General features: G+C 33.2%; 1 protein-coding gene across 1 annotated transcript; it reads right to left on the bottom strand.

The window, feature by feature from the left end:
• Window positions 1-14844: 14844 nt before the first annotated feature.
• On the bottom strand, window positions 14845-22590 carry LOC127735087 (activated RNA polymerase II transcriptional coactivator p15-like). The gene is made up of 5 exons (XM_052245188.1): window positions 22502-22590; window positions 19358-19414; window positions 17837-17944; window positions 16336-16441; window positions 14845-15463 (listed from the first exon to the last, which is right to left on the bottom strand). The coding sequence occupies exons 2-5, from the start codon at window positions 19409-19411 to the stop codon at window positions 15378-15380; spliced, it is 354 nt and encodes a 117-aa protein (XP_052101148.1). The 5' UTR covers window positions 19412-19414; window positions 22502-22590; the 3' UTR covers window positions 14845-15377.
• Between the last annotated feature and the right edge of the window lie 2762 nt (window positions 22591-25352).

The raw sequence follows: 25352 nt of genomic DNA, 5'->3' as shown, positions 1-25352 counted from the left end.
GACGACTTTAATTTGCCATTCTTTCCCCATGTACTGGATACTTCCATTGGAACTGATGCACATGCATAGGTAATAAAATATCCTACGCAAAGTGTGATTATTTGAATATGCATTTTCCTGAAAAAGAAGGAGATAACGAAGTAAATTCATGAGTATTTGACAGTGAATTTTGCATCTTCAAATAAGAGAAGAATGTGTCTATGGGACACATATATATATGTACTAACTTGTAAATAATTCAAACATATCTACGTTTTGTTTTCTTTGAAACTTTGAAACTTAATGACATTTGTTTCTGTATGTTGTCATTAGAGATTGCTCGGGGCTTTGAGTACTCTCATTGTTCAATAACATACAGTAAGGAGGAAATTCAAGAACGGTGAAAGTGACGCAACCCAAATTCGAACTTGATCTGTGTTTGGTGGTAATACGCATTGTGTATAAGTTTAATAACATTTGGTTGGGGCAAACTAAAGTTAGAGAACGGAAACCAATTTCCAATGGAAACTGTAATGCAACTAGCGTTTGCCTTTTTTTCAGAAGCAAAAATAGATAATGAGCAGCATGCAATGAATACAATTATCTTCAAAGATGTTATCTTTTTTTAGAATAAAGTGCTATACGTGCTATGTTTAACCTTGAATTTGCGATCCAAATCTACCTTAGTAAGTACTTCAGTTACTTCTTTCGCAACTAGAGGGAAACTATGTTAAGAAAAATCATAAATGAAACAACTCCTTACACAAAAAAAAACCAGAGATAGACCCCAAAATTACACCCTTATTTACCTACCGCGACCTGTTTGATTCTTTCAAATGCCAGGACTTAAACTAAAAGATATAGTTTGAAAGCTTTACTTGCTCGAAGAAGCTGTTACTTTTCCGGTATCATGATTTTTTTATATTCAACCAGTTTTATCGTAATACTATATCTACGATGTGTAGTTTCTGTGTTTTAGATACAATGGATAAACATGATTTGTTAAAAAGATACCAGGAGTCATCGATTAATGGTAGATGAGAGGTTTCGTCAATATGTTCATGCCACACGCTATTTGCCTTAAATGAGGGAGTTCCAACCCCAGTGAAGGCAAAGCAATATTTGCAAAAGTCTGATAAACAATTGAAAATAATTGCATGGTGACATTATTTTAGCTGATGTCATTGCACTGGTAAAAGGGCGACTATCCCCTTTCAAACGACAAATAGATATAGTGATATATGTTATCATATGCGGTACATTATCTTTTTGGTGCGAAAAAGTATTACAAAAGTTCATAACGAATGTCGATAAGTTGTTTCGGACTGAATGCAACATTACTGCATTATCGGAGCTTTGACACTAAAACCAATTGATTTTTCTTTGTAATGTATTTTTGTAGATTAAATACAGATGGATTTAATCCTTCATTAAATGAAGGTAATAACATGCACACAAAAAGTTACAGTGAACTGTTATAACAGAGAGGCGGAAGATACCAAAGTTGAAGACAAACTAACATCACCACAGCAAAAAACGAAAAACAAATAAAAGTTCAGAAATTAAACAGATTACTAAAATATCCAATGACCAAACAGTACAGTTATTTGAAAATTGTAAACAATTACTCATCCATGTAAGTGGTCATATTTTAAGTATAGATATATTGCAGATATAAAATGTATTCTCTGGGCAACTTAAATTTTGAGGCTTGTAGTACTTTTTCATCAATTGTAATTTTAATGAACTATTGATAAATAGTTGTACATAAGAATCCAAACAAATAATACTAAATTTGATACAATACGTTATAAATGGATAATATACGTTTAATGGAAAGGTTGGAATATGGCGTATAAAACTTTTGTGTTTGCTTGTTTTATCATATTTTTGACATAAATATTTTTCCATATATTTATTAGAATGTTTATTTGGTCAAGATGGACAAGGGGGCGGCCGGTTTGTGCGCACAAAACACTGTGTCAAAGCCATCACATTTGTTTCTGTTTCAAATAGGGCTATACGGATTATGTTTTTACACTGCTGTTTAATTGTCTTTATTTGTGGTTTGTTGCACTATCCAATATGTTCCCCATTTGATATATCATATACTTGGCATACTGTTTCGTGTACCCCAAACTGAATATTTGTGGCTTTAAAAAATATTTTGTATCAAAGATACGTATGGTATAACTGTTTTACTATGTAACTCAGCATTTACATTAATTTTGATCATTTAAAAATATTTCTACTTTTTAGGAATTGAAAAGATAGCTAAATTATAGTTATGGAAACAAGGATGGACTGTGAACAATCAAGAGACGAAAATCATGTGCCAATAACGCAGTTTGACATTTAATATCATGACAGCATAGACACAATAGACAGATCTTATGAAGAGGATGTGCGAGGCGAGATTCAGACACGAGTTGTTCTCGAACGTCATAAAAGAAATACTCTTTCTATTTAGTGGTGCGTGTTTATATAGCGTAAAAGAAATGACATACAGTTTTCGAATTTTTGGTGAGACCAAGCCGGGAATCGACAGTATTATTAAGTAGTAATGATTGTTTAGATAGACATGTTATTTGAAAAAATGATCTGTTCCGTCTTATGATAATATAACGGATTTTAGGTTAAGATGTGGAGGTTGAATTGTTTTAAATTGAGTTCAAGATTCTATACCAGATCCCTTCCGACCTATCGCGATACTTCTACACATATTTGTTCACGATCTTTTGGTCTCGATATACCAAATGGCAACAGTAAAAGGGACGTCTCCTTCAAGCTTTAACTATTTCCAATCGGACGTCAGCATCAAATACCCCATCGCCGAGATATGTAGCTTTTTTGGGCTGATGCGGCGTAAAACAAACATCAATCAATCAATCAATCAAATACACAAACTTAAAACCTATCAACAAAATTAAGTCCCTGAAATCGGAGAACTTATCATACCTTTCAATATTGGTCGTGTTTGATAAAAGTACAAAAAAACTTTAAAAAAATCAGTCATCTTTCTTGGAAGTGCAACGTAAATTGCTTTATGTAGTTGTTTGCGGATATGTACACCATACAATGTACATTTGAAACATGCATGTGGTTATAATAGCACATTTAGAGCAAAACATCCTGTTGGCTATAAGTCAAAAATAAATACATATCATCATTATGTAAGGTTTTATAACAGGTTTATAAAATAACATTGTCATTGAATAATATAATGTTATTCATCCAATAATAGATATTTGTTCCATTTTTTTAATCCATATTTAGCAATCAGCATGCAAAGATAAGGAGTTGCTTTTTTCTTTTTTTCAATTCCTTCTTTCTTTTTTCATGTTGTACATCCTATTGTGATTAGACCTTCATATAATTCAAACATTATATTAATAAAAAGATGATTGCCAATGAGACAACTCTCCAACAGAGACCAAATGACGTAGAAGGTTTGCAACTGTTGGTCACCGTACGGCCTTCAACAATGAGCAAAACCCTTACCGCATAGCAAGATATAATAAAGAGCTGCGCCATGAGCGCATGATACGCCTGTCGCTTTTTCAAAGAATAAAGTACCATAACTCCTCATTGTCATATCAGAAATTTATAAAAAAAAACTAAAAGGAGGGGGGGGGGGGTATTTTGATAGATATAAACCAGTCATCAAAGTTTCGTGAAAACTGCTCAACGCACTTTTGAGTTATTGTCCAAAAACTGGAAAATCCCATTTTTTTTAATGAATATAACCCCATAACTCGGAAACGAAAAATCTAAAATTTATGAAAATCGAAAGGGAGTTCATGTCAATAGATATAAACAATTCACCAAAGTTTCATGAAAACTGCTCAAAGTAATTTTGAGTTATTGTCCAAAAACTGGAAAGCCCCCTTTTTTAATGAATAAAACCCAATAAATCGGAAACGTAAAATCTAAAATTTATAAAAATCGAAAGGGAGCTCGCGTCAATAGATATAAACAGTTCACCAAAGTTTCATGAAAACTGTTCAAAGGGTTTTTGAGTTCTTGTCCGACATGTTGACGACGGACGGACGGACAACGGTATACCATAATACTTCCCGTAAACGGGCGTATAAAAAGCCAGTCAATCAGTCATAACTTAAGGAAATATCATTCCACGTCCAGTTCATCGATAGGAGACCATCGATTTTGCTTGATATGATTGTCGTATTATACTTCACCGGATCGATACAAGAGCTGTAGGGCTGTGAGTCCCCGATGCTATGGTATCATTTATTTAGCTCAGTAGCCGATACTTCGGTACTGACATGATTTTTAACATGTTTTTTTCCCCGTCGATAGATTAATTAGTTATTAACAAACTAAGTTTTGGAAATCTAACTCCCTCGAGCAAAGTAGACTTGAAATGAATTTAGGTATTCTTTTCAGGTCCCTTTTTTGTAATTTAACGCCTAATGTTTGTATCTATTTATACACCCCTGGCTTTCAAATATTTAGGGCTGAGCATTCCCGGTGAAGGTAAGTCCAGAAAAGCGTTTCTAAAGAGTTTAAAGCATTTACTTGCACTGGGTCGATACCACTGCTGGAGGACTTGTTAGTGGCCGAGGGTATCATCAGCTCGGTAGTCGAAACTTCGGTACCGACATGATTTTTAACATATATTTTAAAACTTCCCGTCGATAAATTAAGACATTATTAAGAAACAACGGTTCCAGCGCCCTCAGGAAAAGAAGCTACAAGATGAAGTTAGCTATTCTTTTTATGTCACTGTTGGTCATATAGCTCCTAACGTTTCAACATATTTATACATCCCTGGCCATTAATTTTTAGGTTTGAGTGTCCCTAATGAAGTTAAATCCAGAAAAGTGCCTCGAACGAACGAAATTTATAAAATATCTTTTTCTACTTCTATCTCTACGCGGTAACTGATCGTTTATTTTGAAATTGACTGTATGTATTTCATATGTTGAAATTTTCAACATAAATGTTTATTTCAGTATTTTCTCAATTTTATCATTTGGACTTTATTTGTAATTCGATACATTTTGTTGATAAATACTAACCGTATACGATTGGGTTTTTTTTGTGTATTCTTTAAAAAACTTTGTCATTTAATGCAAAATATTAAGATGTAGCCTGATTGACTGTACCTACTAACGTAACTAGCGTTTTTTAAGTTCCATATGTTTTTCTCTTTCTTTTTGGTATTAAATGGTAGATATAACCTCGACTTCAGCACTTGTGTTGAAGATAAGCTTAATCGGTAAATGTTCCTAGCATTACCTAAGCATAATATCGTCTCGGAAAATTTGTAAAGGAGAATTATGGAAAGAAAATATGAAATATGACATATGATATATAGCAATTGTTTTGATACGAATATTTCTCTTACCTTTCTTGAAGACTTGTAGCTTAAATAGAGTACCTTGTTGATGCTCGCAAATATATATATAAGCAAAATATTCGGCTAAAATAGAAAGCTGTCAACAATAAACAAGATTTCAATATTGACGTATATCTACATGTATCTTTTGGACCGAAAATGACCTCGAGCCGCCTAGGTGGACTTTTAGTCCCTTTAAATGTACATAACAATAATTAAATCTTAACGTGGTCAGTCTGCTGTTATTGTAAGTGACCAATCGACTTTCTAAACACAAACATAGCCACAGCAGGATTTGTTTTTACAATCAAATAAAACACGTAATTGATCCTCGAACCGATTATCATAAGTTGACGTCTTTAAATGTAAAAGTACGCATGGTATTTGACGACAAGACTACAAATCTTAAAAACAAATTATGACATTTCATATAGAAAAACAATATTTATCTTTTAGAATATGATTCATTGTTCCACAGGTGCTGGGGTATGAACACAGTTTTTTTTCTATTTTCCGTATGGTTTAATTTCTTAAATTAAATCAAAATTTCTTTAACATTTTAACTTTCTTTCACTGATCCAAACGATCTTACAATAATAGTAGTGTTCTTGCTCTAATCCAAACAAACTTCAGATTTAACAGTTACTTACAGTAGTGTATAATGTATAAGATCTTTCATTGTAAGAGCAATAACACCTCTGACCTAGCTCCTGTCTATTTCGCGTTTAAAAAAAATCGTAAAGAATTCCGCCAAATAATATGTCTCATCTGCAATTGCTGCTATAAGTGTAAAAGTATAATGTTGACTGCCAAAAACAAAGCCAATTTATCAGGAAAATACTGTAAATGAAAAAAAAATATTTTCAAGATTTTGCTCTATGTTCTGTCTTGTAGACATGAAGAAGCATCCTTTCAAGTTTCGTGAATTTTCACGAAGGTTTGACAAAGTTATGGATTTTAAAAAAATATAACCGCAGATTGTATTTGATTTTTAATTGCCCCAAAAAATATGTCAGCTAAAAAAGATAAAAGGTAAAAAGAGTGAAAGAAATGGAAATTCGAAAAAGAAAAAGAATTTTTTTTATCTGGATTGTCTCGCTTCCACGACTTTTGTTTTAGCCACAACCGACACTTTAAGAACAGCATAATCGTCAAAATGACGACTTATTCCCAGATATACCCCATACAAAAACTGAACAAAACCAAATGGAGATATGCGTACTTCATTTAGAATGACGTTTTTCAAGTCAGTAAGTGTTTCTTTATCCGAATATAGTTCAAAATCTTAAAATGTCCGAACGAAAGCTATGTGGTGGCATAGATCATAGATATAAAGGAATGTGTTGGATTGTTTTCAAGAGAAGAAAGTGTCAAAAATAGAATATATATATATATTTAGGAATTTCCGTTTTTTCTAATACGACAAATAAACAATCTATTTAATTTAGATTTAACTTGCTCCGTAAATTTATTGTTTTGTAAGTTTTGATACATGAACCTCTGGGGTTTGTAAGTCTTGTATATAAAATAAGGAGATGTGGTATGATTGCCAATGAGACAACTATCCACCAAAGTTAAAATGAAGTGGATGTAAGCAATTATAGGCAACCGTACAGCCTTCAACAATGAGAAAAACCCATACCGTATGGTCGGCTATAAAAGGCCCCGACATGAAAAATAAATATGAAACAATTCAATAGAGTAAACTAACGGCCTAATTTATAACAAAACAATTTACGAAAAACAAATATGCGTGACAGACGTGAACCAACGACAACCACTGAACTACAGGCTCCTGACTTGGGACAGGCACATACAGAATGTGGCGGGGTTAAACATGTTTGTGAGCGCTCAACCCTCACCCTAACCTTGGACAGTGGTGTAACAACACAACATAAGAACAGACTATAAAAATCAGTTGAAAAAGGCTTAACTCAACAGATGGATACAAATAGAAATACATCTAACAAAAACACAGAGTGGACGTGGACGGGTACTTATACATCCCAAAAACAAAAAGACACTAAGTACAGATCTGAGAGTACTCGTAGTTACTGACAGCTAGTTCAAAACCAATAACAACTAATGAAAAAAATCATGTATCTAAGACTAAATGTATGTTTTTTAAATTTTGGTTCATTTATATGTTTTGGAGTTTAGTGTGACGTCCATTTTAGCTTAACTAGTATACATTATTGTTTAGGGGCCAGCCGAAGCCCGCCTCACGGTGCGGGATTTTCTCGTTGTGTTAAAGACCCATTGGTGGCCTTTGGCTGTTTTCTGCTCTTTGGTCGGATTGTTGTCTGTTTTACGCCTTCCCAGTTTCCATTCTCATTTTTATGTAGTGTTCTCCGCGTGTGCATGCATGGACTGCAATTCAGTTTCCGTTGTCCATCAGCATTACATGTTGATCCAATCAATATTGAAAGGTCATAAAACAGAAAAAATGCAAGGCGAATCCAGCACAAGGACATTGACTATAAATGCAGTCTTATAACGTTATAAGACCATAAAATATTGAGGAAGTAGAAAAAACCCAAAACATTCAAATGCTAGATAAGCGATCTGATTAAAATCGAAATCATTTGATCCCTTTTACTGTCGCGTTTGGTGTTTAAAGACATCTATGCTGTCACGTATATAGGGTCGGTGTCACATATATAGCTGTGACTTTTTAAAGTTTTGTATCTATTCGGCGTCTAGGTTTTTTTATTGATGTATACTTAATCAGCTATTGTTTAACAATGCCTTTATACATTCAGAACAATTTTCAGTTTCATAAAAGCCGTAAAAAATGTTTAAAGACTGATATCCAGTTGAATGTGAACATAAGAATTTGAACACTATTATAGGTGATGGAAATGTTAGAAATGGCAGGTTTGAATTTGTTTAAACGTTTTAATTCAGTAAGATTTTTTCTATATTATGTAGTTTTTCTTAGTAGTACATAATCTACAGACTGGAGCTACTTCTAGTACTAGATGTAACGCATCTTTCATTAAAGACAATTACTCCATTAACTGATTTGGGTAGGATGAAATACCGTTGGATCGTGCAGATACTCTAAAAAATTCCACTGAAATTATCTATCGAAATTAAATTGATGATGCTTCCATTTTTCCTTTTTGCAGCCATCTTGGCCTTTTTTTTTAAATAATGAAGTAATTTGAAAAATTTTTAAATCTTTAATACGTTTTACATTCAATCGTGTTTGAGTATACTGTTCTGTGCTAAAAACGTATAAAGACAAACAAGAGGCTCCCACGAGCCTGCATAACTCACCTGGAATTTTTGACAGAAATAGATTATACAATTGCAACAAGAGTATGTGTACTGAATACTGATCATGTCAAATTGGATTGACTAAGTTTTTATATAACCATTATCATTTTAAAGATTATATGCAGAAATCCAAAATAAAATGAGTTAAAATTATGACTTTCTGTGATGTTTCTGCAAAAAAAACCCGCAAAAAAGGGTAAAACTCATCTTTGAAGTACAATATTCCGATAAATGATCAATGATCTATTTCCGCCATGTTGACTGATCAGAAGTCATTAGCTTTGAAGATACTATCTGCTATAGTGTCCCTAAAAATAGATAAATATCATCCTTCAAAGACAATACCTCCTATGGGGAATCAATTCACGGTTTCGGCAATATTGACAAAAAAAGTATATTTTATTGTGTTTGAACTTTTTTGTTTTTACAGTTTCTCTCTACCATAAATTTTGCAAAAGACGCAAAAACGGGTAAAAATCGTCTGTATATTGGCATAACACTCCTACAACTTGCCTGTTGAATTTTTCCATCATCTTAACTGATTGTGGATCGTGTGCTAGAGTTTCTGCAAAAAATAGATAAAAATCCTTCAAGGTCAATTACGGCCACGATTTCGGCCATGGTAACTTGTTGGAAGATCTTATTGTATTGGACCTGTTTGCTATTTTCAATTTCTATCTGTCATGGTTCCCGCACAAAACAGATAAAAATCGATTTAAAGGGTCACTTCTATAGGGGTTAATTGACTATTTCGGCCATAATTTATTTGTAGATCTTATTGTGCTGACTATTTTTGCTATTTACAGCTTCTCTCAAAAAAATATTAATAAAGATCTGCGTCATGAGCGCATATCATATGCCCGTCCCTCTGTTAGCTAGTCTTTCTTCTTGAAAGAAGTTATACGATCAACTAAAATTACAGTGAGCTTTGCACAAATAACCACCCCCCCCCCCCCCCCCCCCCAAACTAAAAGAAAAAAAAAGACATGCACACACAGTGGTACCAATTGACACAAAACATGAATAATTTGGCACTATTAAGGCTACCTCAAGTTGAAGTAAGTTTGTGGCCTCGATTTCCGAACGAATAAATGGGGATTGTGTCCATGGGACGCAAATGATGCCCCCGCTTGCATAATAATATTTTACAGGGACATAACTCTAGAACGGTAAAAGTGGCGCTACCCAAATTCGTACTTATTTTGAGTTCTGTGGTAATAAGCATTGTGTATAAGTTTCATAACATTTGGTTGAGGCAAACGTAAGTTAGAGAATGGAAACGAAAAATTCAGCAGTTTTTTCCATTTGTAAAGAGGCAAATTTTCTATCTGTCATGGTTCCCGCACAAAACAGATAAAAATCGATTTAAAGGTTCACTTCTATAGGGGGTACTGACACGAAAAGGAGGTCGACCAAGATGCCAGGCTACAATAGTCAACAGTCACTCTAGAACGGTAAAAGTGATGCCACCAAAATTCAAACTTGATCTATGGTTTGTGGTAATAAGCATTGTGTATAAGTTTCATAACATTTGGTTGAGGCAAACTAAAGTTAGAGAACGGAAACCAATTTGGCGGGGACGTACGGACAAGGGTAAAACTTAATGCCCCTCCCCTACGGCGGGGGCATAATAAAATTCTGAAAAATGGACAGTTTTGGACGATTTTTCAACAAATAAAGTTCCACAACTTCACAATGTCATATCAGTAATTTATAAAAAAACAAAACAAAAGGGAGCTTAATTCATTAGATATAAACAAGTCACCAGTTTCATGAAAATTGAAAAAAAGCGTTTATGAGTTATTGTCTGAAAACCGGAAAATCGCCCCCCCCCCTTTTTTATGAATAAACTCATAATACTCCAAAACGTAATGTCAGATTTTTTTTTAATTCGAAAGGGAACGTTTGTCAATATATTTAAACAATTCACCAAAGTGTCATGAAATGTGCTCATAGTAATTTTGAGTTATAGTCGGAGAACTGGAAAATCCCCCATTTTTTATGAAAAAATCCCTTACCTCGGAAACATAAAGTCTAAAATTTATATAAACAATTCACCAAAGTTTCATGAAAATTGGTGAAAGCGTGTTTGAGTTATAGTCTGAAGTGTTGACGACGGAAGTACAACAGTATACCATAATGTGTCCCGTAAACAGGCATAAAAAATCATCTTTAAAGGGGTCACAACTCCTATAACAGGTCAGGTAACTATTTTCACAATAGTGACTGACATGTAGATCTTATCATTTTTACAAATTGCAGATCCTCTCCAACTGCTTCATTTTCCCGACTAAAAGGTTAAAATCCTTCAAGGGCAATAACTCCTGTAAGGAATCAATTGTAGCCTGGCATCTTGGTCGACCTCCTTTTCGTGTCAGTACTAAGTCTACTGTTGAGCAGTGAGCAGGATTCCAGTCTAGAATCGACTATCTTGGCCCTGTTGACTTGTTTGTAGAAAATATTGTGCTGACCATCGTTGCAATTACTATTTCTCTCTTATTTCCTATAGTTTCTGAAAGAAAGAAGATAAAACTTGCTTTCAAGGAACAACAACTATAAGAAATCAATTGATGATTACAGCTAAGATTTATCTGAAAATCAAATTGTACTGACCATTTTTGCTATTTCTGCAAAAACACTCAAAAATTTGGTAAAAATTGTCTTTCAAGGGCAATAACTCCTGTCAGTCTGGACTTATTTGTAGATCCTATTGTTCTGGTCATATTTACTATTTTAAGATTCTATCTATCTATAATAGTTTTCAAGATATTAACAAAAACCTGTGAAATTTGCTGAAAACAGACACTTCAGGTACAATAACTCAAAGTGGGTTTTCAGAATTTTCAGAATTTTTGGTTTGTTAAAAAATGATCTCAGTGAAATCATGTTTTCTGTGATTTTAGACTCAACACTTCACTATGTTTCTTTTGAAATGTTAAGGAACATGTAGTCTGATTTGAAAATTCAATTTGATGCCACCTGCAAGTTTTTGTTTAATTCATAATTGAATGGTGTTACAGCAGATAAGAAATTCATTTTAAACACATAAAAGTGGTAACTAAGAGTACTCTCAGATCTGTACTTAAGTGTCGGATGAATAAATACCATACCATGTCCGGACTGTGTTTATGTTTGATGTTTTTCTGCTTTGTATCCATCTGATGAGTTAAGCCTTTTTCAACTGATTTTTATAGTTTGATTCTTATGTTGTACTGTTACTCCACTGTCCCAGGTATGGGAGGGGGGGGGGGGGGGGTGGAGTGCTCACAAACATGTTAAACCACCACATTCTTAATGTGCCTGCCCCAAGTCAGGAGCCTGTAGTTCAGTGGTTGTCACTGGTTCATGTCTGTCATATTTGTTTTGTTATAAATTAGGCCGTTAGTTTTCTCAATTGAATTGTTTCATATTTTTCATGTCGGGTCCTTTTAAAACCTACTATACAGTATGGGTTTATCTCATTGTTGAAGGCTGTACGGTTGCCTATAATTGCTTACATCCACTTTTTTTTTAACTTTGGTGGATAGTTGTCTCATTGGCAATCATACCTAATCTCCTTATTTTTATATTAAACCCAACAACATTTGTGCTTGTTCCAAATTAGGCTCTATGAACCATGTGCTGTTCTTTATCTTTGGAGGCCCATGTGGCCAAGTGGTCTAAGTAGTGTATCACTAGCCTGTCAACAGTGAGGTTGAGAGTTTGAACACTGCATGTGATAGGTGCATTTGAATCTAATCTTAAATGCTGAAATTTGTTGGTTTTCTACAGGCACTCTGGCTTCCTCCATCAATAAATACTGACCGCCATGATATAGCCGATTGTGCTGAAAGTGGCATTAAACACCAACAACCAATCAATCTTTGTCTGTTTTGTATGTCAGAACTTGTGAAGAGGCCGTTTCTTGTTGGTTGATTTGGTCTGTTGTACTGTAATTTTGACAATAGTCCTGTTACTATACCTTTTTCATATATCATTCAAGAGGGTGTGGATGGAGGATTACAGAATAGAGAATAATGGGCAAAAAATAAAAAGAATAGAGAATAAAATGCTTTGCTGAGCACAGCCTGATACAACCGCAGAGGTAGAACCCTGAGCAGTTGGGACAAGTTTGGACACAATATTCAAGCTTGATACTGTCTGAATTTGGATTGTGATCAAATTGTTGACATAATATAGGTTGCTGAAACAAAATAAATGTGGTCAAAGATTTTAAAAATTTGAAATGGGACATTTAATTTTCCTAGTATGGTCTGATATCCAAAATCTAACAACATAGTTAGATTCAGCATATAAAAAACACCAAACATTTAATTTTAGTTGAAATCAAACAAAGTTTAATTTTGGACCCTTCAAACCTTATTATGGACTAATTTGAAAACAGGGCCCAAAATAAAAAATCTAAATGCACAATAACATTCAGCATATCATAGAGCCTCATTAATTAAGTTTTTGATAAAATCAAACAAAGTTTAATTTTGGACCCTTTGGACCTCTATGTAGACCAATTTAAAAATGGCGCCTAAAATCAAAAATAGTAATACAAGGTTAGAACCCCCCCCCCTCCCCAATTTTTTTTTGAAATTTTGAAGATAATTTTCTTTTCAGGAAAAATGTACAATTTTAGAGAGTTCCATAAACTTAAACACAAGTTACTGTCTGGAAACTAGAAAAATGCGTTTTTGGCTCCTTTTTGTCCCTCATTTCAAACATTTGGGGCAATTACCCAAAACTCAATCCCAGCCTTCCCTTTGTGGTATGGAACCTTGTAGTACAATTTCAGAGAGATCCATACACTTAAACACAAGTTTTATTGAACCTATATGCTGGGAGTACCATGAGATGCGCACGCAGATCGTAGAGGTCACTAGCGTATTTGGTCTTATGAGGTCAAGTCATGGAATTTATTCCTCTTATGTTTATTTGAAAATAATGGATATCTTAATTGTTTTTAACTGGAAATTAATATATTTGTGACATTTGGAATACAAACTTTACGATTTGATATAGTTTTTGGATGGATTAATATTCTAACGATGTAGCTTGTGATGGATAATTTGTCACGTTGTCAGCATACATTTGTTAATGACATGGCTGAACATTCGAGCATTGACTCGGTATCGGAACTTTCTGGCACGGCCAAGACTAGTTCCAAAAGTGACAATATTTTTAGCATTATGAATGACCACAGGCAACTTATTTCGCCAGGTTATGATTTGATGAGGCTGTAATAAATTACAGTGAACATGAGTAACAGATCACATATCTCTGAAATCTCATGGTACTCTCAGCATATAGGTTCAATAAAATTGTACAATTAAATGAGACTTACCTTAAGTCGAAATTTGATTGTAATTTTGTTGAACCTATTTATGCTGAGAGTTAACATGCCCTCCCTATCACTCGTATTCCCACCCAGTTTTCTTTTGGTGTATCATGTGCATATGTGCTCTGTTACATTCTCTGAAAAGTGACCTCTTCGATCTGCGTGCGCATCTCATGTTAACTCTCAGCATAAATAGGTTCAACAAAATTACAATCAAATTTCGACTTAAGGTAAGTCTCAATTGTACAATTATTGTCTGGAAACTAGTAAAATGCTTGTTCTTGGACCCTTTTTTGCCCCTAATTTCTGAACGTTTGGGGAAATTAACCCCAAACTCAATGTCAGCCTTCCCTTCGTGATATGGAACCTTGTGGTACAATTTCAGAGAGATCCATACACTTACACACAAGTTTTTGTCCGAAAATACAAAAATGCTTGTTTTTGGCCCCTAATTCCTAAACTGGTGGTACCATAACCACCAAAATCAATCCCAACCTTCCTTTTGTGGTATTGAACCTTCTGGTAAAATTTCATAGAGATCCATTCACTTAAACTAAAGTTATTGTCCAGAAACCAATTGTGTCTTCGGACGACGACACCACCAACATGATAGCATTATACGAACGCAAATTTTTTGCGGTTGTGTAAAAATGGACCAAAAAATAAGGAATAGAGAATAATGAGGTGCTAAACTATGAAGAAGAAAATAATGGGCAAAAAGTATAAAGAATAGAGAAAAATGAATTAAAGAATACAGAAATGAAGGATCCCCCATCCAGCCCCTCATTCAATCACAGATACAATGAAACTGATTAAGTAGGACAAGAATACTTTTTTTAAACAAACACTCTCTTGTAAATGCCTCCAAGCATATCATAATTAAGAGTCACGAAAATAATGTGCAAAAATAATTTTATTATTTTCATGACACCATTCGAGATAGTATGAGACACTCCACAACTACATGTACGACAACAAAGGCAGTAAAAATGAGGCAGGTCACTGTAGTCAGCACCCAAGAATAAATGACATACAAAAAGAATGGCTAGAATATATAAATCATTATAAATTTTCTCATAACTTAGTCTGAAGAAATTTTCCAATTAATTTCATTTTAACAATAAAAATCATACTTTTTTCATTTACATGAAATCTTTCTACCCATGTGGTACAATTAACTACTAGTTGTAACCTATACAAAAAAAATGTTTAACAACATATTGAATTTCAGTGATAGTTCAACTTTTCCTCATTATCAACTTGTACATTGTATTTAAAACAATTGAAGAATCTATTTTTCTGTACATGTATATCAAGTTGAACAAAACATGATACTAGACCATGGTCTTTACAAATAATAGGTCTTTAACAAATGTTCAGTCTTAAGCAAATGATCTGTCTTTTAAGGGCTGTTCTTGTTTGTCAATTTCATTTATTCATTTCCCTCACAGCTTCGTTAATATCATCAAACTGGTTCTTTAACTTTTCCCATTGGTCTAGAGGTAAAGAAATACCTGTAAAAATAAGAGGACATTTAATTTCTTTGCAATACAAGTTAAAATGTAAACATGACACAACTACCTAAATGCATTTGTACACCAGGAATGCCCCTCCTTGCTGCCACATTTATTTGCATACATGTAATATGCATAATTAAAAATTCCAAGTGCAGTAATTCCTTGAAAAAAGTCATCTGAATTCAAACCCATACTCTATCTTTAACTCACAAATATAAACTTATTAACCAATTATCAGTTTATCAGTTTATTATTTACAAACATCACATAAAAGTGGAGATATCTGTTGGATTTCAATATGGAGCCAGCACATAGAACATGTAGAAATAGAACTCTCTGACAAGTTGAAATATTATTCCTTGCTTTTGAAAAATCAAAATGAATTGAAACATCCTACCAACATGCACACTTGTACATGAATATAATGATTTCAAAAGTACATGTACCGGTAGTATGTACATAAAGATCTTATACCATGCTTCATTAACAATGTACTGACCATATTAGAGGAGTTACAAACAAGACAAAAATAGGTACTGAAAAAAAGTAAAATGTTCCAAGGGATATAACACTATAAAAACTCTTTGAAAAAAATCCTTTGTTCATATCAGAATCTAATTTCATATTCTGTTTAATGAAAGGTGAAACTGAAAAACACACAGTCTTTTGTTTGGAATAATAAATAATTGTGCATTGTATTTGCATATCATCTGTTCAGAACAAGGAAACTTGGTCAGAACATTTTCAGTAGATTTTCAATTTTCTATTAAAGAATATGGATTTTCCATACAATATCTGAGAGCCAACAACTTTCATGACTTTATTTTTCCCTATCAATCTTAATATTTAATATCCTTATAATGCCTCACCTTTTTTTCCAGGCCTTAATTCACCATCAGCCTCATAGAACTCCCGGATTCCTACCATAACTTTGCCTCTAAACTCACTAACTGATACCCATCGGTTTCTTGAAATCTGAAGAAGAAAAAAAAATTAAAAATAGAATGTGTTCATTAGACACTGATGGACCCACCCACAGGATATACATATAGGCAGAAGTAGCATCCGATATTTCTGAACGATATATACATGTAGGGTTGTGAATAAACTTCTAAAGCCTAGTTTCTGGCAGTGAATGCATAAAAAAAACTGTTCAGGAACCATCATCTGTTCGCTGCAATGGACAACATTGCAACTTCATCTTTGTATCTTACAAACCACCAGTTCAAAATTTTTTCACATTATCAAGGCAAAGAATAACAAATATGAAATCAGTCAAATCAGAAACTGACCTGTGTTCAGTAAACCCTAAAAAAACCTCCAAATTTCAATTGATTTAGTGGAGGATTCCTCAAGTTATTGTGTTGATACCTAAAATTTTGTTATTTTTTCCCTTAAGTAGGAGCATTCCTTCTAAAGAAATACAATGTACATGTACAAAAGTCTGCCAAATTCAAACTTGACCTGTATTTAGTGGTTCCTTACAACATTTCCAAATTTCATTTCCATATGTAGGCTTGTACTTGAATTATAATGGTTTACTTTTACAAATTGTGACTTGGATGGAGAGTTGTCTCATTGGCACTCATACCACATCTTCTTATATTTCTATTGTACGTTTTAGAGTCTATATAACAAACATGGAAATTACAGGACCAGACCAGACTTGGTGCAGCAAATTTCTGATGGATTGATTGTTGTTTGCTTTATGTACAGTGGCAAATATTTTATGCATGTTATGGACAAGAACAAATTAATAATACAGTATGTATAGGGGTCTAAATAGTGGGCCAGAACTCAGGAATGACAGTACACTTGACCATGAGAATATATTGGATAGGGACAGAAATTTAGCCTTACAACAGGTCACCTACCAACTTCTCAAATAGTTGTTATAAGGATTCATCACGCGCAGAGAGCGTGGCATATTCTCTACACTAGGAATCAGATTTAATGTCTTTATCCTGAATAAATGTGGCTGCAAATTTATACATCATTCACAGCCAAACAGACGGCTGTCTGTAACAAGGGTTTTATTGCCGTTTGGAAAAAGACCAAGGGATGACTATAGTCAACCCAACCGGTGCCTGCAAATTTCAAGTAAATAAATCAGAAAATTCCTTATTAATTTTATTCCACAATATGTACACTTTTGTAACTTTTATTTATATACCGGGTAGTTTTTCTTACCATAAATGCCCCTCTTGGTATCATGAGTCAATTTGTACAGGAAATTACTAAAACTGCAAGCCTTTCAGTGAATAATTACTCTTCTAGCTACAGAATTATTTTTTTTAAATCCTTTGCAAGAAAAATATTGAATACTTGCATTTGTAAGCTTCAAAATTTGTTTTGAAAATGAAAAATTACCTGGAAAGTTCTTTCTCCAGATTTTCCAGGGCCAGAGCTTGCAGCTGCTTTTGGAGGTTCCTTCTTTTCTACTTTTTTCTCTACTTTTGTTTTCTTTTTCTTAGGTGCCTGCAACAATTTAGAGTTTTTACTCATAAAAAAAATCAGAAGTACATGTACATGCACATTAGAAGTATAAAAGTACACTTTACAAGAAGGTTAGTTCTATTTTACCAAAGACCCTTACAAATGTAGAAAATTGTGAGACATGTCAGACATTTAGGGAACTACTTTGTAGGATTCAGGTAATAGTACACTACTTACTTGGAACAGAACCTTGTCTCTGACAAATGTAATTTTAAAATCAGTGTATGTTCAAGATTTTGTCAATGAAGAAGCAGAAGTTAAACATGTTAATAAGAACAGCTTGCTGGACCCATTTACGATCCAAAACCTATGATATGTGTTTTATTTAATTCCAAGCAAAAGCAAGTTGTAAGATACGAAAATAAATGCCAAACCAATGGTTAAATGAAAATATATCTACAGCTGCCATGAATTATTTTGATTCTAATAGGTCAAATATGGTAATTTTGTCAACCGTGAAAGCCCTATACACATGATATTGTTTTAGATGGTCCATTTTATCTCCCATATAATAAAATAATACTATTCAATAAAATTAAATAAATTTTAAAAATATCACTTCTTTTTATCTAATTTTATTACATTCTGAGGCCTGAAAACTCCCATTGTTTACATTCGACGCTGGAAGCATACATATAACGTAACATTTTTTAGTTGCCAAAGGCAATAACATCATTTTGTGGAATTTTCGTTTTATGAAATTGAACACCAAAATATTTAACTAAAATGGAATGATTTGTTTATCTTGCATTAGAATAGAGTCATTAGAGATAACCCTATTGTATTTGACGTTTGGTCTACGTAAAACATGGGTTTAATTGTCGCAAATTGAGTTAACCTGGTCGTATAAATAAGGTGGGCATAACGTGGAACAGTCAATTTTGTGTTTTAATGCGTTTGCATTATAAGTACATGTACATGTACATGTAGATATACTGCCTGGTTGACAATATATTGGCCGTCATATTAGAATTTCAGTTATTATTGGAATCTGTCAGATACATTTGTAGGTATTGGTTTTATTGATATATAAATAATAGCAGTGTTCTCCCCAGGGCCTTTTAGCATCATGGTAATGTGATGCTATATTTTTTTAATGTGATGCTATCTGAATTGATTTTCTTATAGGTTGTGTTATGGATGTGATGCTATTTAGTATTATTTTTAGAAACAAGATGGTATTTCAAATTTCCCTGTTTCCCAGGATGCTATATGAAATATCTGCGGAGAACATTGTAATAGCATAAGCGCTTTAATAGAATGTCACATGGATGGATGCACTAGTTGCATACAATTTCCCTATTCAGGACCTGATATGAAACGATAAAACCACATGCATGTTACAACAGAAAATTAAGTTAGAGATTTACTAGAAAAATTTCGACATATTCTTACTTCATTATCGGAGTCTGATTCAGAGTCCGAGATGAATTCCTTGGATTTTGGCATAGCCTGAAATACAAAAATTATTTTAGTTGACATGTACATGTATGAAGAAAAAGTTTATTTGCATTGTATGTTGAAGTCTTTATTTAAATACTTACATGTCTTATCTTCTTTGTGATTCACAATTACTTTAATACTTATTTTTTCAACTTGATGCCTAAAGGAAAACCTTTCAAAACTATAATTAACATATACGTTAAATAACCATTGTAGCATTTTCCTTATTTCTATTATTTCAGCTACATGCATATGTACATGCATATGTAGTGGACTAATGTACACATAAGGTGATTTCCATTAAAAGATCATCACTTTTGCTCAGAAATGGTATTCGTCAAACTCTTTTGAGCTTCTGTCTGACATTTGGTTAGACTGTCATGCAAGTTTTATCAGATGGAACAGATTTTTTTTTCTGACAGAAAAGAGTCATGACCAATGATAATATATATAAATGTATTGTATTGCAGGACAGATATTGATTACAAAGAAACTATAACCCCCTGTCAGATCTAACTCCCAATTTGCCATTTCCATCAAACAAGTTTCAGTTTAGGTTAGTCTGGCAGAAATGACTATTTCCAAACCATTATCCCTAAGCATGCTTCTTTTTAATTCCGTTTGGGATTTCGACAGGTAAAATTTTGTACAAATTTTTTATCTTTTACAAATTAAAGTGACAAAATTGATCAGAAATACTTTGTATTTTGATAATTGTTTCATTAATGGCAAGCACTGGCTGGATCAACTTGGACCCGACTGACTGGAGCCTGAACAACTTGAACATGAAACCTCTGCTGAAAGCATTAATTTTTGAAACTTGAAAACCTTAGAATTAAGGGCAGTATTTTAAAAATTGGATTAAAAGTTTTATATTAGGACTTCAGCAATGTGTTGGTATAATTGATACAACTTCATCAGATGTACATGTAGTGAGTGTCATACCAGACTCAGGGTATTATTTTAGGAACAGTTCTATTTTAAACTTTTATAAATGACCTTCCTGATGTTGTGGAGGGCATTGTGAAAATTTTTGCTGACAACTGTAAAATATATTATTAAGTTTCATCCATACTAGTACTTGCCAACTTGCATTATATTCGCGTGTAATACACGCTTTTTCAACAGTTTACACGCTAAGATTTTGTCACATGGCGTGTACACGCTTTTTACCACTTTACACGCCATTACACGCTTTTTCATTGTTTTGATTTTTTAGTCGTTAGTGATATCGCTATTCTCTGTTTTTTTCATAATTAGAAGATAAATACCGAAAATTTCGAAGTATTCTTTGTTTATATTTTTATATGCTAATATGGACAAACAACATAAGTTCTACAGGTAAGTTTGTGAGTAGTTTTTAAGGTTTTGTGACTTTCTTTTTTTTTTCAAATTCACTTTGGGGAAATGTCCAGCAGGAAGAGGTCGCTTTCTGGTCCTGCACCATCGTCTAGTAAAGCTGACTGCTAAGCGAAACAACACTTTTGTACGTACCAAAAAAGTTGGGAGTCCGAGTTCAAATGGGTCAAAGAAAGTGATCGAGGGCCGAATAATGCATTGTGCACCTTATGACAAATAGCAATTCAGATTGTGAAAGAGCGTTTTCTATTATTAAGAAGATATACACTGAATTTCGATCTGAACTTGACAATGACACATTATGTGCATTGTTGTCTTGTAAATTTAATCAAACTGGCAGTTGTTGTTTTCAGTATGTGCCTAGTTGTGTTGTTCTGAAAGCAGCAAAACAGGCCACAGTTGAATATATTAAAAGTTTACAGTAGAATTTTGTTTTTTATATTAAAAAATTTATATACGGTAATAGATATAAGAAGATGTGGTATGAGTGCCAATGAGACAACTCTCCATCCAAGTCACAATTTTTTCATATTAAAAAGGCCGCATCTACGTCACGCATTTTCACACACTATTTGATATGTCATGTCATGACATGATTTGTCATTGTCAGAGGTTGGCAAGTACGGTTTCATCAGATAATGCGCACAGTAAATTGCAGGAAAAGTTTGTGTGAGTGGTCAAAAACTTTGAAGTTAAAATTTAATACTGCTAAATTTAAAGTGTTACATATTAATCCTGACAATGAACAACAATACTGATATACCATGTTGGATGATTCAGACAACTTTATTGCTTTATTAATGGTGAATGAAGAAAAGGCTCTTGGAGTAACTTTCGAGTCAAATTTAAAGTTTAAAATACATATAAGTAGTATTGTTAATAAAGCTGATCGATATCAACTGGATGTATCTTTTTACTTTAGCACCATCTATCATTTCTATAACAACTAGAGGTCACTCTTTAAAACTTTTTAAGAAACAGTGTAGGACAACACATAGACTAAATACTTTTTCAATTAGAGTAGAAAGTCAAGCACACCCTAGAAGGTGTACTTGAAATTGTCCATATTTATATTTGTTTTAACCAATATCTTAATTTATAAATTTGCTTTAGCATGTTTAGGGAATTCATTGCTAGCACTGCATGCAATAATCCTCTATCTATTAAGCACCGAGTTGTCAAATATTAGAGCACAAGTGGAAAGGCTGTGGATTTTTGATAAAATTTCCATGTTTAGCATTGAAACAACAAAAGGGTTCATAATCCTGAACTGCAGCATATGTTTGGGCATGTCAAGTCTTCCTTGACAGTCATTTATACATAAAAATTTGCATTTCATCAAATTCCAGAAATAATACATGCCCCCTCCACCCTTAATGAAGACACTAGAAATTATTTCCATACATTTTTATTGTTCTCAAACCCTATGAAAGACACTGGATTTCCATATTTTAGTTTAAAGAAAAAAAATTTAGTTAAGACAAATAGGTGGAAATCCAGACAATTTAGTAAAATCTGAAAAATTTCTCCTAGGAAAAAAAGTTTGACTTCGCATGTCTTCCTGTTCCATAGTCATGTCATAGTGGGGACCGACTATATTTCTGGAATAGCCCAAAATATCTACTCAAGGATTTTTATTTTTTAAATGCATATTAAAGCTTCGTTCATGTATAGCGTCTTAAGTCTCAGTTTTGTATTCCCAGTTAAAAGTAAGATAATACAGGTTCATGTGTTTACCTATTTAGTTACCAGCCGAATAGAATGTTCTTTACTAAAAATCAGAAAATTGCGGGTTTTTCTGTTTCGGTAACCGGAAGTATCAAGGAGCGGATTAGAATCCGATGATCTTTGATGTTTTAGGAAGACGACTCGTCCCCAAGATTTTAACCATTTTGTTTCGTCCCATGGCTCACAATATTAGCCCCCGGAATATAACGGTCAGTAAGTAAGGAAATAAATCTTTATTTCATTCAGCATATTAACAAAAAAATTATATGTCTCTGATTGAAATAAACAATAATTATTAAAAAAAAGCCCAACTCTACAGAGTACATTAAAAGCACATAAAAAACTATAATGAATATACCGTTCATATTCAAATAATGAAAGCCATGCAAGGATTCAGAACTACAGGTGCACAGCTATGATAACCCAATCCACTGCCATCTAATGTGACTTTGCCTGAGGGAGTTATTTTATTTTTTGTACGTTTATGATAATTCATTAAGGATTCATCGGAGAATTTAACTTAAAAATCAAACTATAAAATTAAGTCAGTATACCGAAACAACAATTTCTGACCTGGTGATACCTTCGGTAACTCAAATCAAATCAAATCAAATCAAAAGCTTTATTTAAAGTCGGCATGTCACAAAACAATAACATAAGCTCTTTGAGCTTTTATAACCGACAAATACATACATTTACACAATAAACATACACAATACTGATACTAAAGCATGAAGACATAAAACATATATTCAATGTACAGTTAGTCAAGGCTGAACTAATTTAAATACTAAACATTATATGCATGCATGAAAACTAAGCTAAAAGAAGCATTAAAGCAGCAACATAAAACACTTTAGCACAGCAATCACAAAAAATAAAACGCTAAACAAATAAAACACAAAAAGAGTGGAATTATAATAAGCAGCGCACTATCATGTTTCAAAACTGTAACATAAAACTTTAAAATAAATACTAAGCACATGCATTGCAATGGCATGAGTTGCCATTCCATGAATTTATTAGACTCTTGAATTGAGTAAAAGATGTTTCAGTTCTAAAGTGGTTTGGTAACTCATTTCATAGTTTGGCTGCAGAATATCTGAATGATTTCAAGCCATACCCTGTAGTTCTAACTGTAGGTATTTCAGCTAAGTTTTGACATCTGAAATAATATTTTGTTTCTTTTGTTTCTTACATGTTTATAAGATCACGTAGGTATATTGTATTTCCTTTGTTGACTGTTCTAAATACCTTTATTGCCATGGTTCTTATGCGTCTTACTTTAAGAGATGGCATTTTTTATTTCAAAAGTAAATCATCATATGTGCTATTGTGATCCTGGTAAATAAAGCGGAGTGCTCTTTCTTGTACTTTTCAATTTTAGTAGTGTTTGCCTCGCTGCAGAAATGCCAGGACAATGAGCAGAAGTTAAAGTTTGACATAATGAAAGAGTGAATATTGTTAAGTTTGTTCAGTTTGTTCAAGTATATACCAAGTCTTTTTAAGACATTAAGTTGTCTGGATTCTTTTTTGCAAATGTTAGATATATGTGTGTTGAAATTAAGTTCAATTGTGATGCATAATAGTTTGACCTCTTTTCACATTTTATTTTGTTACCTGCAATGTCAAATGTAATGTTTTTGTCCATTGTTTTTTTGCCAATTGCCAAAGCTTGAAAATTTTCAGGGTCTGCCTTCATTTGATTGGAAGAGAACCAATCTATCTGAGCCAAACTGTCTTTTTCAAGTGTAGAAATAACTGTGTCTATATCCTTATTTGAATGAGAAAGAAAGTGTATTGTCGTCAGCATAATTGTAGAGTGAACTATGTGAGGTGACGTGAAAGATATCATTTAAGAAAATGTTGAAACGTATAGGACCAAAAATACAACCTTATGGTACTCCTTTGTGTATATTTTGCCAATTTCTTACACTGGAGCCAACTCGAACACTGTTAGATAAGTAATTTTTCATCAGTTCTAGAGAAGAAGTTGAAAGTCCGACCATACGCTGCAAGCTTAAGCAGCAGAATATCGTGAGGAAGATATTCGAAGGCCTTAGAAAGATCCATTAGTATTGAGCAAATGAATTTATTTTATCAATTGCCATTTTCCAATCCTCAATTATTCTGAGTAGAAAGTTGATAAGTATGGTTGAAAGTGTGCATTGAAGTATTCAACTAGCTGGTTGTAAATTGCCCGTTCGAAAAAAATTGAAATAACAGGAAGTATCCTTACTGATCTATATATTGTTGCCTACGTCAAGTACATTGTTCTTTTTGTGCAATGGTACAACTTGTGCTTGTTTTAGTTGGTCTGGAAAAGTAGCTGATTTTATTATGGCAAGCCGTTCTCGTCAAAACTATGTTTAAACCATTTTTTCGAAAAAAAATACACACTGAGATTTAACAATGATTTGTATAGGATTTGTATAGTAAGACTTACTATACAAATTCTTGGATTTAAGAATCTAAAATAACACACTGACAAATCAAAATTATACAATCTGAGATTTAAAAAAATGAAAAACACGCACTGAGAATTTAAAATTGCACATTGAGATTTTAAAAAGACACACTGAGATGAAATAAATTGAAAAAAAACACACTGAGAATTGTTAATTACACAATGAGATTTCAAAAATACACGTTGAGATTAATATGCAAATTACTAATGAATATTCATGAGCTGAATAATTCAGCAGATTAATATCTTGGTCTCCCGAACTCTTGTCATTATAATGAAATGCGGTTCTTACAACCAACATTCGTAATAAATTTCAAGGCTTAACAACTTTTTTTGCTAACTTATATTCATAAGTTTGTTGCCTATAATTCAGATTATTACTAACAGTATATC

This window comes from Mytilus californianus, unplaced genomic scaffold (genome assembly GCF_021869535.1).
Source record: "Mytilus californianus isolate M0D057914Y unplaced genomic scaffold, xbMytCali1.0.p SCAF_3, whole genome shotgun sequence".
In the NCBI taxonomy this organism is placed as follows: domain Eukaryota; kingdom Metazoa; phylum Mollusca; class Bivalvia; order Mytilida; family Mytilidae; genus Mytilus; species Mytilus californianus.
This window is presented reverse-complemented; position numbering and strand designations above follow the sequence as displayed.

Coding starts and splice junctions, on each gene's coding strand:
- LOC127735087 (XM_052245188.1), bottom strand. CDS start 19,411: ATGCCAAAATCCAAGGAATTCATCTCGGACTCTGAATCAGACTCCGAT. Junction 16,442..17,836: donor CTGGAGAAAGAACTTTCCAG/GTAATTTTTCAT, acceptor TTTCTTCTTCAG/ATTTCAAGAAACCGATGGGT. Junction 15,464..16,335: donor ATTAAGGCCTGGAAAAAAAG/GTGAGGCATTAT, acceptor TTATTTTTACAG/GTATTTCTTTACCTCTAGAC.